Below are 16,890 nucleotides of genomic sequence, written 5' to 3' on the forward strand. Positions count from 1 at the left end.
TGTCAGAGGTTACAGCAGGACATCAATAGGATGCAGAACTGGGTTGATAAATGGCAGATGGAGTTCAACCCAGGTAAGTGTTAGGTAGTTCATTTTGATAGGTCAAATTTGAAGACAGAATATAACGATAAGACTCTTGGAGGTGTGAAGGATCAGAGAGATCTTTGGGTCCATGTCCATAGAACACTCAAAAGCTGCTGCGCAGGTTGACAGTTTTGTAAGAAGGCATATGATGTGTTGGCCTTCATCAACCATGGGTTTGAGTTCAAGAGCTGTGAGGTGATGTTACAGCTATATATGACCACAGTTAGACCCCACTTGGAGTACTGTGTTCAGTTCTGGTCACCCTACTACAGGAAGATGTGGATACTTTAGAGAGAATGCAGAGGAGATTTACAAGGATGTCACCTGGATTGGACAGTGTGCCTTATGAGAATAGATTGAGTGAACTCGGCCTTTCCTCCTTGGAGTGATGGAGGATGAGAGGTGACCTGATAAGAGGTGTTGAAGATGATGAGAGGCATTGACATCGTGTTTAGCCAGAGACTTTTTCCCAGGGCTGAAATAGTTAACACGAGGGGGCATAGTTTTAAGGTGCTTGGACGTAGGTACAGGGGGAATGTTAGAGACAAGTTTTTCACACAGAGAGTGGTGGGTGCATGGAATGCACTGCCAGCGACGGTGGTAGAGGTGGTTACAATAGGGTCTTTTAAGAGGCTCTTAGGTAGGTACATGGAGCTTAGAAAAATAGAGGGCAATGCAGTAGGGAAATTCTAGGCAGTTTCTAGAGTAGGTTACATGGTCAGTACAACATCGTGGGCTGAAGGGCCTGTAATGTGCTGTATATTTCTATGTTCTATGTTCTATGTTCCATGGCATAAAAAAGGATGAGAATTCCTGCTCTATGGAATTGTCTGTGTTGCGAAGTCTGGCTGATGTTGCATCATCTGGCATGTTGGGACATGCCCAGCAGGCTAGAATACACAAGTGGATAAAATAAGCTGGGGTGAGAGGAATGGCTTGTGCAAATGGCCAGTCCTGATACAAACAGACTTTAGAGGTGCTGGAGAATTCAGTATTGAGTCCTACAGGTTGTAATGTGAACAGTGAAGAAGGGTTTCATTTCCTGTGCTTCCATTGGGCCTTGTTGTAGCTGTACAGGTAGCCGTAGATACAAGTTAGGGTGGGGATTGAGTGGTGAATGGAAAAGGCAGGCACTCCTGTGTGGAGAACACCGCCATCGCCCAAGCTGCATTTGGTTTCCACGTAGTAAAGGAGGCCACCTGGTGAGCACCAAGAACAGCAGACTAGACTGGAAGAAGGGCAAGTAAATGTTGCCCCTCCTTGGCTGGGTAGCTAGGTAGTGCAAAGAGGTGAATTCATGAAGCATAGAGGCAGTCTGTGGCATTGTAAGCATTGGTGGTAATGTAGGTATGGATGTCAGTGCACATGTTTGATCTGCAGTATCAGGTGTTATTTGTCATCCTAGAAGAAAATTTTGTATAAACATTATTCACGGGCCTTTTTGTCAGCATTTTGAAGCATTGGTCTTTGAGAGGGGGCAACTTTATGGTACAGTTCATGTCCTGAAGAAACCACACTCAGTGGCCACCTTATTAGATACACCTTGGAACCTGTGCAGTCTTCTGCTGGAGCCCCTCCACTGCAGGATTTGGCATGCTCTTCTGCACACCACTGTTGTAACACATGGTCATCTGAGTTACTGTCGTCCTCCTGTCAGCTTGAACCATTCTCCCCTGACCCTTCTCAGTAACAAGATGTTTTTGCTCACAGAACTACCACTCACTGAATGTTTCTTGTTTTTCAAACCATCTTCTGTAAACCGTAGAGCAGGGGAAAAAGTAACAAAGTGCTTTCCCAGCGTATATGATGAATAAACTCTTCTCAGGCCTCCACTGTCAATTATAAGTGATATTTCAATGATAAACTCTGTCATCTTCTAGGATAATGCCTGGGTATGTTTAGACTAATGGTACTTATACCCCTGTAGTCCATCCCTCCTGATTGGTTAGTCTTCATCCAATCAGTTTTCTGCTCTCCCACCTTGTTTACAATTGAATTCCAGCTCTTACTTTGAGTGAGACCTTTGGCTTTGTTAAAATCCTTTTCCTTGAATTTTATTTCAATGGCTTCCTTTGCCAGACAGCTCCAAAAGCCATGGACGTGGCACAGTAGTTTTGTGCTGTCGAAGTGAATCCTTTGGCTGTTACGAATGCGATGTTCTGCTACTGCCGATTTCTTCGGGTAACCCAAACGGGTACACCTCCTGTGCTCCTTGATGCCGGTTTCCACTGAGCATTCTGTCTTGGTTAATGGTAGGAGTCCACGGAATAAAAGAGGTTGGAAACACCCCCACTGGAGTCTGTAGTTTGTGAAAATCCCAAGACATCAGTAGTTTCTGAGATACTGAAACCACCCCATCTGGCACCAACAATTATTCCATGGTTGAAGTCACTCAGATCACACTTTTTCCAGTTTCTGTTGTTTGGTTTAAACAACAACTGAACATGCTACATGCTTTTATGCATTGAGTTGCTACCACATGATTGGTTGATTAGATATTTGCATGAAGGAGCAGGAGTACAAGTGTATCAAATAAAATAGTCACTGTGTATAGGTGCATCAAGGACTATATAGGCCAAAGGGCCTGTTTCTGTGCTGTACTGCTCTATGACTCTAATAATTTCTTACTGCTGTAAAATTTTATTCATGAAGTTGCAAATACAGCCTTTGTAAGAAGTGATATTTTGCTTAATTTTCTTGTAATGTGTAACAAAAAGTATAATGCATGCTTATTCATCAAAGCCAACACTTATAACCAGGACAATATTTTGAGATTCTGAAGTTTTTTTATTCTTGACTAATTATTTTTTATAATATCATAGGTTGTTTCAGCAAATCATTATCAAAATATTTGCCTACCAGTTCACATTATAATTGTAGATAAGAATTGTCTCCCATGATGTTTTTGCACTGTCTGACCTTTTTGTCTATACCTGAGGCAGTAAACAGTTCTGAGGCCTCAGTAATAACCATGTATATGTGCAAAGCTGTGTAGAATAACTGGAGGGTATTCAGGTTCAAAAGAGGAGTATAAGCTGTCAGGTCTCATAACATTTAAAATGTCAGTATTGTGACTATTTGTGATGGTGCTTTATCCCTTTTAGGCTTAAAATAGCAACTGATGGCATACCATGTTTTAAATAAGTATATAAATCTGGCTTAGAATGTGAAGTTTGTACAATCATCCAGATCTTTTTGTATAATTTGCTGACCTGTTTGAGTGAATATAATTGTTTAAATGTACAATTAAAGGTTAGCCAGGCTTCTGGCTTTTGGTGAGTATTAAGTAAAATTCTGTTTTTATCTCGTGGGATACCAGGTGTTTTGTAGATTTCAATTAGTGATTCCTTTTTTCCTTTGAATGTAGAAAACTGGTAGTCATGCTGATTTATCTAGGATCCCTGTAATTAGGGCTCTTTAGAATGACTGAATAGGTTAAGTTCAATTTTAATGTCTGGCTTTGGCAAGGGGTGGGATTGGTGTAGGAGAGTTTCCATTATGTAATTTTGATCTTTTTTTTCCATGTGAACACAAGCTAGTGCACTTGAAGCATCATGTGAATTTAATTCATTCACTTTTAATAGTTTGAAGTATGCACATGACAGATCATTGGCCCAAAATGATCTTCAAATTTTTATTTATTTAGAGGATATACAGCACAGTCACAGGCCCAATGAGCCCCACCCAATTACACCCGAATGACCAATTAGCCTACTAACCCATATGTCTTTGGAAAGTCGGGGTGGGGGGGGGGGGTGATCCGGAGCACACAGAAGAAGCCTGCATGGTCATGGGGCGAATGTACAAACTCCTTACAGACAGCGGTGGGATTTAATCTGGGTTGTTGATGCTGTAATAGCTTTACGCTAACCACTGTGCTATCTGCTGCCCAGATAGATATCTTGCAGCAGCTTTGTGTTTATTTTCTAGTTTGGAATTTATGAATGAAAAAATGGCGGCACGGTATTGTTGTGGTTAGCACAACGCTTTACCGTACAGGTGACCCGGGTACAGTTCCCACCACTGCCTGTAAGGAGTTTGTATGTTCTTCCCGTGACTGCATGGGATTCCTCCGGGTATTCTGGTTCCCTCCCACAATCCAAAGACATACCAGTTGGTAGGTTAATTGGTCGTTGTAAATTGTCCCATGATTAGACAGGATTAAATCGGGGGATTACTGGGCAGTGCAGCTCGAAGGCCCAGAAGGACCTATTTCACTCTGTATCTCAATAAATAAATACTTATCTTTTAAAAGTAATGCTAGCTGTATTCTTTTTGCTGAGTTCTTGTCCAAAGTACTAGATAGTGCACCAGCAAGTCTCAAGTGCTCAAATGAAAATGAGAGATTACAAATATGGAAATGAGCAGATGCAATAACATTTTACATTTTCATTTTAAACAGGGTAGCACATTGAGGAAGCGCAAGATGTATGAAGAATTCCTGAGCAAGGTCTCCATTTTGGGTCAGTTGGCAACGATGTTTAATGTTAATCTCTGCCACACATGTAGCTTGTCTGAAGAGAAGGCTTCATACCTAGGTATTTTGCTAAAGGTCCAAAAAAAAAAACACTTTCCTGTGTCTGACCTCAAGTAGCCCTGCAGCACAACACAAGGAATGTGAAGTGGTTGACATTTTTGGTACTCTCTCATAGATTGAACATCATGAGTGGAATTTTGTGACTGAACTCTATCCCTCAAGGTATCTAATTCAATTTGAGCTTTTTAATGGAAATAATGTACTTGTAATGGTTTCCTATGTGGAAAATAGGGTGGTATCAAAATTAGTCCATAATGTCATCTGTAATGTTTAGTTATAGTCTAATTAAGTGTGAATTGACACATGAGGAAGATGGTGTTGCATGCTTATGTACTTTTACATGGGCTAACCAAACTAAAATAAATAGATTTGAATGAATTGAGCTTTTTCCTGTTAATATTTTATAGTCATATCAGGGATACTTAAAAAAAATTCTTAAAAGTTTTTCTTTTAATGTGGCTAAGCCTGCTATTAGGTCATGTTCTTAATGTCCTTCAGAATTAACTGGAAAAGGTTTAATCACTGCAGCTTCCAAAGGAAAGAGGTGCCACGTGCCATGAAACACTGTTTTTAATACCAGTTATACAGGTCAAGAGAAGATAAGAAATGGTCTTAATTGATAAATATAATCAAATTAATTGAAATAATCCTTTCTAATTAGGTTGATTAACTAGAAAGGATTACTTCAATTAATTTGATTATTGGGGTTTACGTTAATGTTCTTAAGCTTCTGAAATTTAATATATATATATTTCATACATATCTGTTGCAGTGATCTCTGGATGCGTGAAGTAATTTTTCAAATATGGAAAGAAATAGGCAAAATATGGGTTTCACTTGATAAATTATTCAGGAACCTTTTACAAAAATATCAACTTTAACAGTGATAATAGCTTATTTTAGAATTTCTTGAAGTATTAATTTCTTAAATGTTGCACAGTTTTTAAGTAGAATTTCCTTTTCTCTGACAGTCATTTGCAATATGTAAAATTTAAAGGACCCTCAAGTGTTTACTTAGCAATATGTACCCCTCAATGTAAGTGAATTAAATAGTATTAGGTTTTTAGGGCGTAATTCATATGTAATTTAAATTCACATCAGTTTAAATATTTCTTTGACTTCAGTGGGGAAGAATACAAACGGATATATGTAAAGGCATGCTGATTTCAGTGTTAAACCACGTACGTAAGAATCCTGAAGTTGTAGTCAGTAACACAGAACAGTGGCAGCAGCATTAGTAGTTGTGCTGTTATTTAAAAAAAAACAAAAAAAAAATGCAGATGCTGTAATCTGAAATAAAAACAAAAAATATTGGAAATACTCAGCAAGCTGGTCAGTATTTGTGTAACATTTTCAAGCTTGTTGATTACAAAACCATGTGGGACTGAGTAGTGATAAAGATGTAAGGAAACTCATGGGGGTATCAACAAACTGAATAGACAACATGGCAGGTGGAATATATGATGGAAAGGGGATGCTACACACTTCCTGAAAACTGATGTTCTGAGAATTTTGTAAATGGTCAGAAGTTGGGAAACATTAAGACTTACAAGGACCTGTAAGGCCTTGTATAAGAGTCACTGAAAGGTAATATGCAGCTGCATTTTGACAGGAAGGGAGATAGTATTTGACCTCTTGTCTCTAGCAATTTTGGTTATTATTTTGGGGAAATGACGTAAAGATTAGCTTTATTTCTCACATATACAGTACTGTGCACGTATGTGTATATATATATATATATATATAGAGCGAGGTAGACTAGGACATTTAAACTACTATAGTAATTTCATGTATTGCACTGTACTGCTGCTGCAAAAAAAAACAAACTTCACGACATATTTGAGTGATGTTAAATCTGATTCTGATATGGTTCTCTATTGTGAACTGAGAGTAGAACGGGGGCAGGATGGGGGGGAATCATGGTTGGGAAAAGGGGAAGGGAGAGGGGAGCAAGCGGAAAGCACTAGAGGGACATTCTGTACTGATCAATAAACCAATTGTTTGGAATCAAGTTACATTGCCTGGTGTCTCAGGGCTGGGCATGACTGCATCTGAGCCACCCCCTGGCCCTAGCACTCTTTTTCTGCCACCTGTCCCATACCCCTTATGTGGTGCTGCACACTTACCATTCCCAACATCCTTTGCTCCCGCCAGATTTATAATTCGCTCTCTGCTCCACGTTGACAAATACAATACTGTGCAAGAGTCTTAGGCAGCCTAGCTATATATATATATGTGCCTAAAACTTCACAGTACTGTACATCAAAACATCAAAATATATAGTGAAATGTGTCATTTGTGTTGGTGACTAACACAGTCCAAGAATCTGTTGAGAATAGCCTGCAAGTGTCACCACACTTCGGCGGCAACATAGAGTGCCCACAGCTCACTAACCCAAACATGTACAACTGGACTGGTCAAAGAACACTGAGGCTGTCTACAAGAAGGGTCAGAGTCGTCTCTATTTCCTGAGGAGACTGAGGTCCTTTAAAATCTGTCGGACGATGCTGAGGATGTTCTACGAGTCTGTGGTGGCCAGTGTTGTGTTTGCTATTGTGTGCTGGGGCAGCAGGCTGAGGGTAGCAGACACCAACAGAATCAACAAACTCATTCGTAAGGCCAGTGATGTTGTGGGGATGGAACTGGACTCTCTCATGGTGGTGTCTGAAAAGAGGATGCTGTCCAAGTTGCATGCCATCTCGGACAATGTCTCCCATTCACTACATAATGGACTGGTTGGGCACAGGAGTACATTCAGCCAGAGACTCAGTCCACCGAGATGCAACACTGAGTGTCATAGGAAGTCATTCCTGCCTGTGGCCATCAAACTTTACAACTCCTCCCTTGGAGGGTCAGACACCCTGAGCCAATAGGCTGGTCCTGGACTTATTTCCTGGCATAACTTACATATTACTATTTAATTATTTATGGTGCAACTGTAACGAAAACCAATTCCCTCGGGATCAATAAAGTATGACTATGACTATGAATGTGGAAGGAAACTGAAGCAACCGAAGGAAGCCCATGCAGACAGAGGAGAACGTACAAACACCTTACAGACAGCAATGGTATTGAACCCTAGTCACTGATGCTGTAAAGTGTTATGCTAACGGCTATGCTACTGTATGGACTTCATTGCAAAAGGGTTTCAGTACAAGAGTAAAATTGTACATCTAAAACTATGCAAAGCCTTGGTAAAACTGCACCTTGTATATTGTGTACAATTTTGCTTCCCCTATCTGAATATGTATGGACCTGCTAGAGAGGAAGTGTAGTAATGCTTCACCTGCCTAAGATCTGGGATGGTTGGTCTGATAGATGAGATAATGAGTAAGCAAGGCTTTTATTCTCTGGTCTTAAGAAGAATGAGAGCTGGATTCATTGATGTCCAAAACTTATTGAAGATTAGATGGAATAGATTATGGGAGGATTTTTCCCCGATTGAGGAGTCGCAATCTAATGGCCACAGCTTTAAAATAAGGAATAGACTATTTTGAACTCAAGTGAGGAGAATTTGCTTTTCACTGCATTGGTGGTGAATCTTTGAAATTTTCTACCCTGGAGAACTGTGTGGTTTTACTTACTGATCACACTCGACAGAGTTTTGGAAATTATAAGAATCTAGGAGGATTTTGGGGATAGGGAAGAAAATGGTATTGGGGTAAATGGATCAGTCATGATCTTAGATCAAAAAGAGTAAATTTTAACTTACCTTCTCTCTGTACAGACTTGCTGGAGATTTCTGGCAATGTTTGTGGGAGCTTTGCTGTCCTAATTATCACAAAATTCAAGCCAGTAATACAAGATCCATTATCTGTTGGTCCATATTTATTTGTTTTACTTTACGTTTAACAGAGTCTCTGGACAAATGGGAGCGCCTGACGGTAGCTGATGCACTGGAACCTGTCCAGTTTGAAGATGGGGAGAAAATTGTGGTCCAGGGTGAACCAGGCGATGACTTCTTCATTATCACAGAGGTAATGTTTTGGGAAGAACTGCACCTGATGGCAAACTAAATTGAAAAATGCTTCCTCAAATTGATGGTTAACTTTGGATCTGTTAGAATAAACTGTATTGAGGTATAGCCTCAAAATAGAGAACCATCCATTTAGACCAGAGATAAGGAGGAATTTCTTTAGCCAGAATGTGGTGACTGTGGATTTCATTGCCACCAATGGTTGTGCAGGCCAGGTCACTGGGTGCATTTAAGGTGGAGGTTGATAGTTCTTGATTAGTCCGGGCATGAAAAGTTATGGGGAGAAGACAGAAAATGGGGTCGAGAGGGAAATGGATCAGTCCTGCTGAAAATGGCTGAGCAGACTCAATGGGCTGTATAGCCTAATTCTGCTCCTATGTCTTATGGTCTGAAATCAATGCAGTGGGCTATCTTCAAATAACGTTTTTTATATTTATTGCTGCCTAGTAAAGTAACAGGGAAAATTTTATTCTAAAAGAGTCTTTAAGCTACTGATGTTATATTTTCCATGTCCATACCTTCTATTTTTATAATTTGGAGGCTAATTTTAAAATAGTTCTGCATAATGGTTAGCTCATTAAAACGTAGAAGGTGAAGGGTGATCTGGAAGAAATCTTTCAGATTACGAAGAGTGGCAAGACAAATAGTTACCTTTAAGTGGGCTGCAAGAGGTAAGATGGCACAAGTTTAAGATGATCACTGAAGTAAAGGGAAAGCTTGCAGAAGTTATTTCCACACAGAATGATAGGAAATCATAATTCACAACTGCAAAACTCCTCTAATTGCAATAATGTTTCAGATGGAAGATTGGGCAACTACTTAAAGGTAAAAAAAAAAGTATTCAAGTGTTTTAGGGGTGACAAAAATTTTGAATTAAATACTTAAAAAAATAGAAGATAGGAGCAGGAGTAGGGTAGCTGGCCCCTCAAAGCTTCAGTGCTGTTTATTGCGATTGTGACTGATCGGCCCCAAACCTCATCCCCTGTGCCAGTTCCCCACGGCCCTCAGTTCCATGATATTTTGAAAGTTTATCTACCCCCTCCTTAAAAGCTTAGGTGATTGAGCCTCCACAGCTATTTGGGTAATGAACTGTAGAAATCCAATTAAATCAAGTTCTAAAATTGGAGAAAGTTACTGGTGAGATTTCAAGTCATGTTGTCCAGTTTCTGCATTGTTATAATTGAATTTTTTTAATTGAATTGCTGTTAGTGACTCCTGCTGTGTGTTTGTTGGAAGCACGTGAGGTTAGAGATGAAAACACAAAACGTTTGAAATATCTAACAACTTTGACCTGAAGCATTGGTTCTGTTTCCATCTCTATAAGTACTGTGTGACTTGCTGAGTGTTTACAGTATTATTTCAGATTTACGTACAAGGATGTTGCCAGGATTTGAGAAGCAGGGTTATTGGGAAAAGTTGAAAAGGTTAGGACTTTTTGGAGCATAGGAGAATGAGGGGAGATTTGATTGAGGTATACAAAATTATGTGAGGTATAGATAGGGTAAATACAAGTAGACTTTTCCACTGGGGTTGGGTGAGGCTAAAACTAGAGGTCATAGATTAAGGGTGAAAAGTGAAGTGATTAAAGGGATCATGAGGAGAAAGCTTCTTCACTCAGATAATGATAAGTGCATGGAGTGAGCTGCCAGCGGAAATAGTGGATAACTGTTTGATTTCTACATTTAAGAGAAGTTTGGGTAGGTACATGGATGGGAGGGGTATGGAGGGCTATGGTCTGGTGCAGGTCAATGGGGCTAGGCGGATTAATTGTTTGGCATAGACTGGATGGGCTAAAGGGCCTGTATGTGCTGTTATGTTTCAGAAGCTGCACTATTTTGATTTTATTGGGCCATCAGCTTTGAAGAGCTCTCTGGTGTAACTCTTGCAGAGAAAACACTGATGTAGAATTGATGTACCAAGTAAGCTTAAGCCGTAACATTCAGTCGTTCATTACAGGGCTAAATAATGTGCCTATAGTGAAATGAAATGGAATACTATGTGGAATTTAGTTGTGTAACCACATGTCACGGAAACGTTACTTGATTTCCCAGACATTCTGAATGTGTCTTCTGACGTAAACACAGAAAACCTGAAAAGCAATTCAGAAAAGCAAAAGATGATATAATAGCTGTGGACCCAGATTAATGTGGGTTAACCACAATATTCCTTCCTTCTTGGAAGCCTCTAAAGAAGGGAATTGTTTTGCAAGATTTCTAACTGTGTTTTGGGACAGTGTTTCTGGGGAGCTCCTGATGGATGCAGTTACCTTCAACACGTTCCAGGCACATGCAAATCCTTCAGTCGCCAGTGAGTCTATGACTTTGCTGATAGGTATAGGCAGGCCTGCCTGTATTTAGTACATACCAATATTCAGGAATTGTTCCAAAGCTCATTAACAGTTCTGAAACTTGTTTATATTTATTTTTTTATTTAGTGATATAGTGTATAGTAGGCCCTTCCAGCCATTCGAGCATGCAACTCCACAACAATGATTAACCCTAACCTGATCACGTGACAATTTACAACAATCTGTTAACCTACCCAGTACGTATTTGGACTGTGGGAGGGAACCAGAACACATGGGGCAAACACATGCATTCCATGGAGAAGAAGTACAGAGACTCCTTACAGAATGGCCCCGGGATTAAACTTCGAAACCCGGAAAGCTCCGAGCTGCAGTTGTGTTGTGCTAACCACTACGCTACCGTAACGCCCAAGCTGTTCTCTAATCAGCAGATGGCACCCTGCTCTATTTTGTGGTTAAAATTAGAGTGTGACTGGGGTAAGCTGGTTAAAATGTTTCCATGACTTCTTGTGTTTATTTCATAAATAAACGTTCAGGTAGTGCCTAGGAGCTGATGTCTCTCTAGTGTGCTGCACTACATATGGATGCTTTATAAGGCATTGGACAGACCACACTTGGACTGTTGTGAGGACTTTTGGGTCCGTTTGCTAAGAGTGAATGTGCTGGCATTGGAGAGAGTCCAGAGGAGGTTCATGAAAGTGATCTGGGAATGAAAGGGTTAATGTATAAGGAGTGTTTGATGCCTGTGTGGGCCTGTGCTGCTGGAATTTAGAAGAATGAGGGGAGTATCTCATTGAAACCTATCAAATAGTGAAAGGCCTAGATAATGGATGTGGAGAGGATGTTTCCTGCAGTGACTGAGCCCAGGACCAGCAGGCACAGCCTCAGAATAGAAGTCCCTTTAAACAGAAATGAGAAGAAATTTATTTAACATCAGAGTGATGAATCTGTGGAATTCATTGCCATAGACGGCGCTGGAGGTCAATCACTGGGTATCTTTAAAGCGGAGGTTGATAGGTAAGGGTGTCAGAGGTTATGGGCAGAAGGCAGGAGAATGGAATTGAGAGGATTAATAAATCAACCATGATGGAATAGGTGGAGCAGACGATGGGCCAAATGGCCTAATTCTTCTCTTGTGCGTAATCATCTTACGGACACAATCCACTGAGGTTTATGGTGTCTGTTCCTTTATCACTGGTTCTAAATTTCTCAATAACTCCATCTTTGGCTGGATAGTTTGTGAGGTGGTCTGTTCCGATCATCGCTTACACAGGATTTCTGAGCAAGGCTCTGAGACTGTCAGTACAATCCAAATACCCTTCGCCTTGAGTGATCACAGGCCAGAGATTCCCAGCAGTGAGGGAATGTTGCATTACTAGCAGCAGCAAATGCTGTATTTCCTAAAGAAGACATTAAGCACATTCATTGCCAGGCAATTTTTTTTTCCTGATTTCAGACCAGAATGTCCATTTCAGGGGTCTGTTATATGGGATGTGAATAATGTACCCTGTCCAATGTAGCCAACCGCATATAACAAATGCTTTGATACTGGGTATGTTTGCTTGGGAGAGTATCTCAATTTTTTTTAATCCATGTAAGAGGGGATCGGACTGTAATGCTTCATCACAAAGACAGGATCTCCAACTCTGCAGCGCCCCGTGGTATTGTGTTGGAGTACCACCCAAATGTACTCAAGCCTGTTGACCAAGTCTTAACCCAAAAGCTTTCTGATTTGGGAGTGAGGGCCTTGCCACCGTCTCGTATCTGGAGTCAGTTCTGAATACTATACAATATGGTTGTAATCCACACTTTATTATTCCAAGACATAATTGTGGAATTTATTTTATTTGCTGCAGTAACCACACTGAAGGTTTAATTTGTTAACTAATATAAAAGTACAAAATAGAATTTAAGACTTAATAAATACTGAAGTTTTAAAAAAATCAATTTTTGCTGCGTTTTTATCACTTAAAAGCCCTAAGCTTGCAGGGGAGACTTCTAGCCTGGCTTTCTTGTTTGATCTTTGCTTGCCATTTTATTGATAAAAGGGATCTTTGTTAGTTTTTTGAATACTGCAGCTTAAAAGACTGTTGCTACATTATGTACGTCAGGGTATGTGGACTTTCATTTTCATCATTTAAGAATATCATGAAGGCTAATGAATGGAGATACTTTAACTTATAAGTTTTTCTTTCCTTAGTTACTGTTTAAGTAACAGTTACATCATTGGAGCAATAAAATACGCCTGCCAGGAGTTAAATTACTGAAGCTAATGGAGTGAGCTATTTAAAATCATAGAGGTTTTGAAATACTTGTTTCCCACTGTTGCATTCATTCACACTGTCGACATAAATTCAAACCTTCCCAAGCCAAGCAGATGTGGAATGCATCTATTCTGTTCCAAAACTCTGGAATTATCACATCTGAAATTTTTGAAATCCGAGTGAAGAACTGTCATCGCCATTTGAAGATTATTATTATGTACCAAAATGTTATGGCAAATAAGTTAGCATGACAGATGTAATGCCTTGTGCAGCTGAATTGTGGATTATGCCATTATATAGCATATCCAATACCCAACATATGCACATTTTTTATGCTTACTGAGTTAGATATTTTGACAGAGATTTTGGAGATTGGAAACAGTCTCTTTTTTCAGATATGATTTATTGATGCTGCTGCTTAAATATTAGTCATGTGTTCTTTTTCAGTCTAATGTTAATCAGATTTGGGAAAAGATCTCAAAGTACTTTGGACAATGTTGTGTAAATGTGATATTTAGTGGCCAGAATGGCCACTTTTAAGGCCAGTTTTAGTGTGGTAACCACATCGTTCAAATTGAAACCGAAGATGCCCAACAATTAAGCCAGGAAGGAAAACTTAACTTGAGCTTCACAGTAGAGTACTGACTGCCTGTATGGTGTATGTGTATATCGATTGTGTATGTACAGTTTGAGGAATTCAGCCAGTTGTGCATTGTGATTTTTTTTTGTGTGTTTTTGGAATGCACTTGGATTCTTTTCAGATTTTCTCTCCATCTGTGAAGCAACTCCAGGACCTTACGTGAGTGACAAGTAATTCAGCAAAGAGCAGACCAGCAGTCCAGTATTTAGTAGTAAATCTGTTCTGTTGCTGAGGACAGACTTTTTGAATTTAAAGCTGAATTTCTATATTTAAAATGCTATTGATAGGAAGCGACTGTCAGAAATGCCATAGTATCTGTGTATCTATAAAAGTATATAACACCACTGGGAGCATAATGCCTCTTTTGATATTATTTTGAGAATTTTTTAAAAATGAAGAATTGCATAGGATATGTAATACAGAAGTAGACCATTTGACCCAGCGAGTCCATGCCAGAGTTTGTGCTCAACTGGAGCCTCCACCTGTCTTTCCTCAGCTAAGCCTATCAGTGAGTTGTTTTTAATCCTTGTCTCCTCATACTTGAGAACCTTCCCCTTAAAGCATTAATATCTTTCACTTTAACCACTCTCCATGGTAGCAGGTTCCATATTCTCACTCTATGTAATTGTGTCCTCAGTTTTCTTTTAGACTTTGTGGCGACTATCTCATAATTGTGACGGGGAGGTGGCAGGAGAATGGGGTTGAGAGGAGTAATAAATCAGCCATGATCCAGTGGTGGAGCAGACTCAATGGGCCGAAAGGCCCGTTCTTGTCAAAACTTTTATACTCCTATAAACTTTTGAGATAACCCGTTTGCCCTTTTTTCAGGAGGAAATTTATCTTATTATCCTTTCCTGTTTTGTGTACCTTTACATTTCTGGTACAATTTTTATAAATCTTCTCTGTATCATCCAGTTCCTCTACATCCATCTGGTATGAAGGGACTATTGCTTGGGATTGGAAAAGCTGCAGAAAGTTGTAAACTCTGTCAGCTCCATGAATGGCACTAGCCTCCACAGCACTGAGGACACCTTCAAAAGGTACACAGGTAAAAGTTGCTGGTGAACGCAGCAGACCAGGCAGCATCTCTAGGAAGAAGTACAGTCGACGTTTCGGGCTGAGACCCTTTGTGAGGTCTCGGCCCGAAACGTCAACTATACCTCTTTCTAGAGATGCTGCCTGGCCTGCTGCGTTCACCAGCAACTTTTACGTGTGTTGCTTGAAATTTCAGCATCTGCAGATTTCCTCGTGTTCACCTTCAAAAGGTGATGCCTCAAAAAGGCAGCATCCATAATTAAGGACCCCCATTACCCAGGATGTGCCCTCTTCTTATTGCTACTATTAGAGAGGAGATACAGGAGCCTGAAGACATATTGGAACAACTTCCCTTCTGCCGTCAGATTACTGGATGGACAATGAACCCATACTACCTCAGTATTTTTTCCTCTCTTCTTGCACTTTATTTAATTTTCTGTTTCATACTTATTGTAATTTATAACTTTTATTATTATGTATTTCAGTGTACTGCTGCCACAGAACAAGTTTCATGACTTACTGTATGCCAGTGATATTAACCCCGACTCTGGAACATAGTGAGGGAGACCACTAGTGCTTAATTGACCTTTAACGAAGGACATTTTCAGCCTATCATGTAGAATCTCTTAAAATCATTTAGTGGAAAGCAGATGACTGGTTTCCTACTTTACTTCTGTTTTTGGAATTCTTTGCAATGTGACGATTGTGATATGCAGTAATTAATATATTAGATATAAAATCTAAATGTATAATTACACAGACTTCGTAGACCATTGGGCAATTAGATACAGAAGCATATTTGGCCCACTGAGTGCTCCACTATTTCATCATATAACCATATAACAATTACAGCACGAAACAGGCCATCTTGGCCCTTCTAGTCTGTGCTGAACTCTTACTCTCACCTAGTCCCACCGACCTGCACTCAGCCCATAACCCTCCATTCCTTTCCTGTCCATATAGCTGTCCAATTTAACTTTAAACGTCAACATTGAACCTGCCTCAACCACTTCTGCTGGAAGCTCGTTCCACACAGCTACCACTCTCTGAGTAAAGAAGTCTCCCTCATGTTACCCCTAAACTTTTGCCCTTTAACTCTCAACTCATGTCCTCTTGTTTGAATCTCCCCCACTCAATGGAAAAAGCCTATCCACATCAACTCTAACTATCCATACCCTTCATAATTTTAAATACCTCTATCAAGTTCTCCCTCAACCTTCTACGTTCCAAAGAATAAAGACCCAACTTGTTCAACCTTTCTCTGTAACTTAGGTGATGAAACCCAGGTAACATTCTAGTCAATCTTCTCTGTACTCTCTCTATTTTGTTGACATCTTTCCTATAATTCGGTGACCAAAACTGTACACAATACTCCAAATTTGGCCTCACCAATGCCTTGTACAATTTCAACATTACATCCCAACTCCTATACTCAATGCTCTGATTTATAAAGGCCAGCATACCAAAAGCTTTCTTCACCACCCTATCCACATGACATTCCACCTTCAGGGAACTATGCACCATTATTCCTAGATCCCTCTGTCCTACTGCATTCTTCAGTGCCCTACTATTTACCATGTATGTCCTATTTTGATTAGTCCTACCAAAATGTAGCACCTCACATTTATCAGCATTAAACTCCATCTGCCATCTTTCAGCCCACTCTTACAACTGGCCTAAATCTCTCCGCAAACTTTGAAAACCTACTTCATTATCCACAACTCCACCTATCTTAGTATCATCTGCATACTTGCTCATCCAGTTTACCACCCCATCATCCAGATCATTAATGTATATGATAAATAACATTGGACCCAGTACAGATCCCTGAGGCACACCACTAGTCAGCGGCCTCCAATCTGAGAAACAGTTATCCACCACCACTCTCTGGCGTCTCCCATCCAGCCACTGCTGAATCCATTTTACTACTTCAATATTAATACCTAATGATTGAACCTTTCTAACTAACCTTCCATGTGGGACCTTGTCAAAGGCCTTACTGAAGTCCATATAGACAACATCCACCGCTTTACCCTCGTCAACTTTCCT

At 40.0% G+C, this 16,890-nt stretch overlaps 1 protein-coding gene across 1 annotated transcript in view; it reads left to right on the forward strand.

Annotated features, from left to right (window-relative positions):
* Positions 1-16,890, forward strand: part of prkar1b (protein kinase, cAMP-dependent, regulatory, type I, beta) — a 159,149-nt gene that overhangs the window by 114,856 nt on the left and 27,403 nt on the right. Inside the window, exons 8-9 of the mRNA XM_072269564.1 lie at positions 4,487-4,547; positions 8,477-8,598. Coding sequence (XP_072125665.1) covers positions 4,487-4,547; positions 8,477-8,598 — 183 coding nt within the window. The remainder of the gene's footprint in view (positions 1-4,486; positions 4,548-8,476; positions 8,599-16,890) is intronic.

Source organism: Mobula birostris, chromosome 9, assembly GCF_030028105.1.
Source record: "Mobula birostris isolate sMobBir1 chromosome 9, sMobBir1.hap1, whole genome shotgun sequence".
NCBI lineage: Eukaryota > Metazoa > Chordata > Chondrichthyes > Myliobatiformes > Myliobatidae > Mobula > Mobula birostris.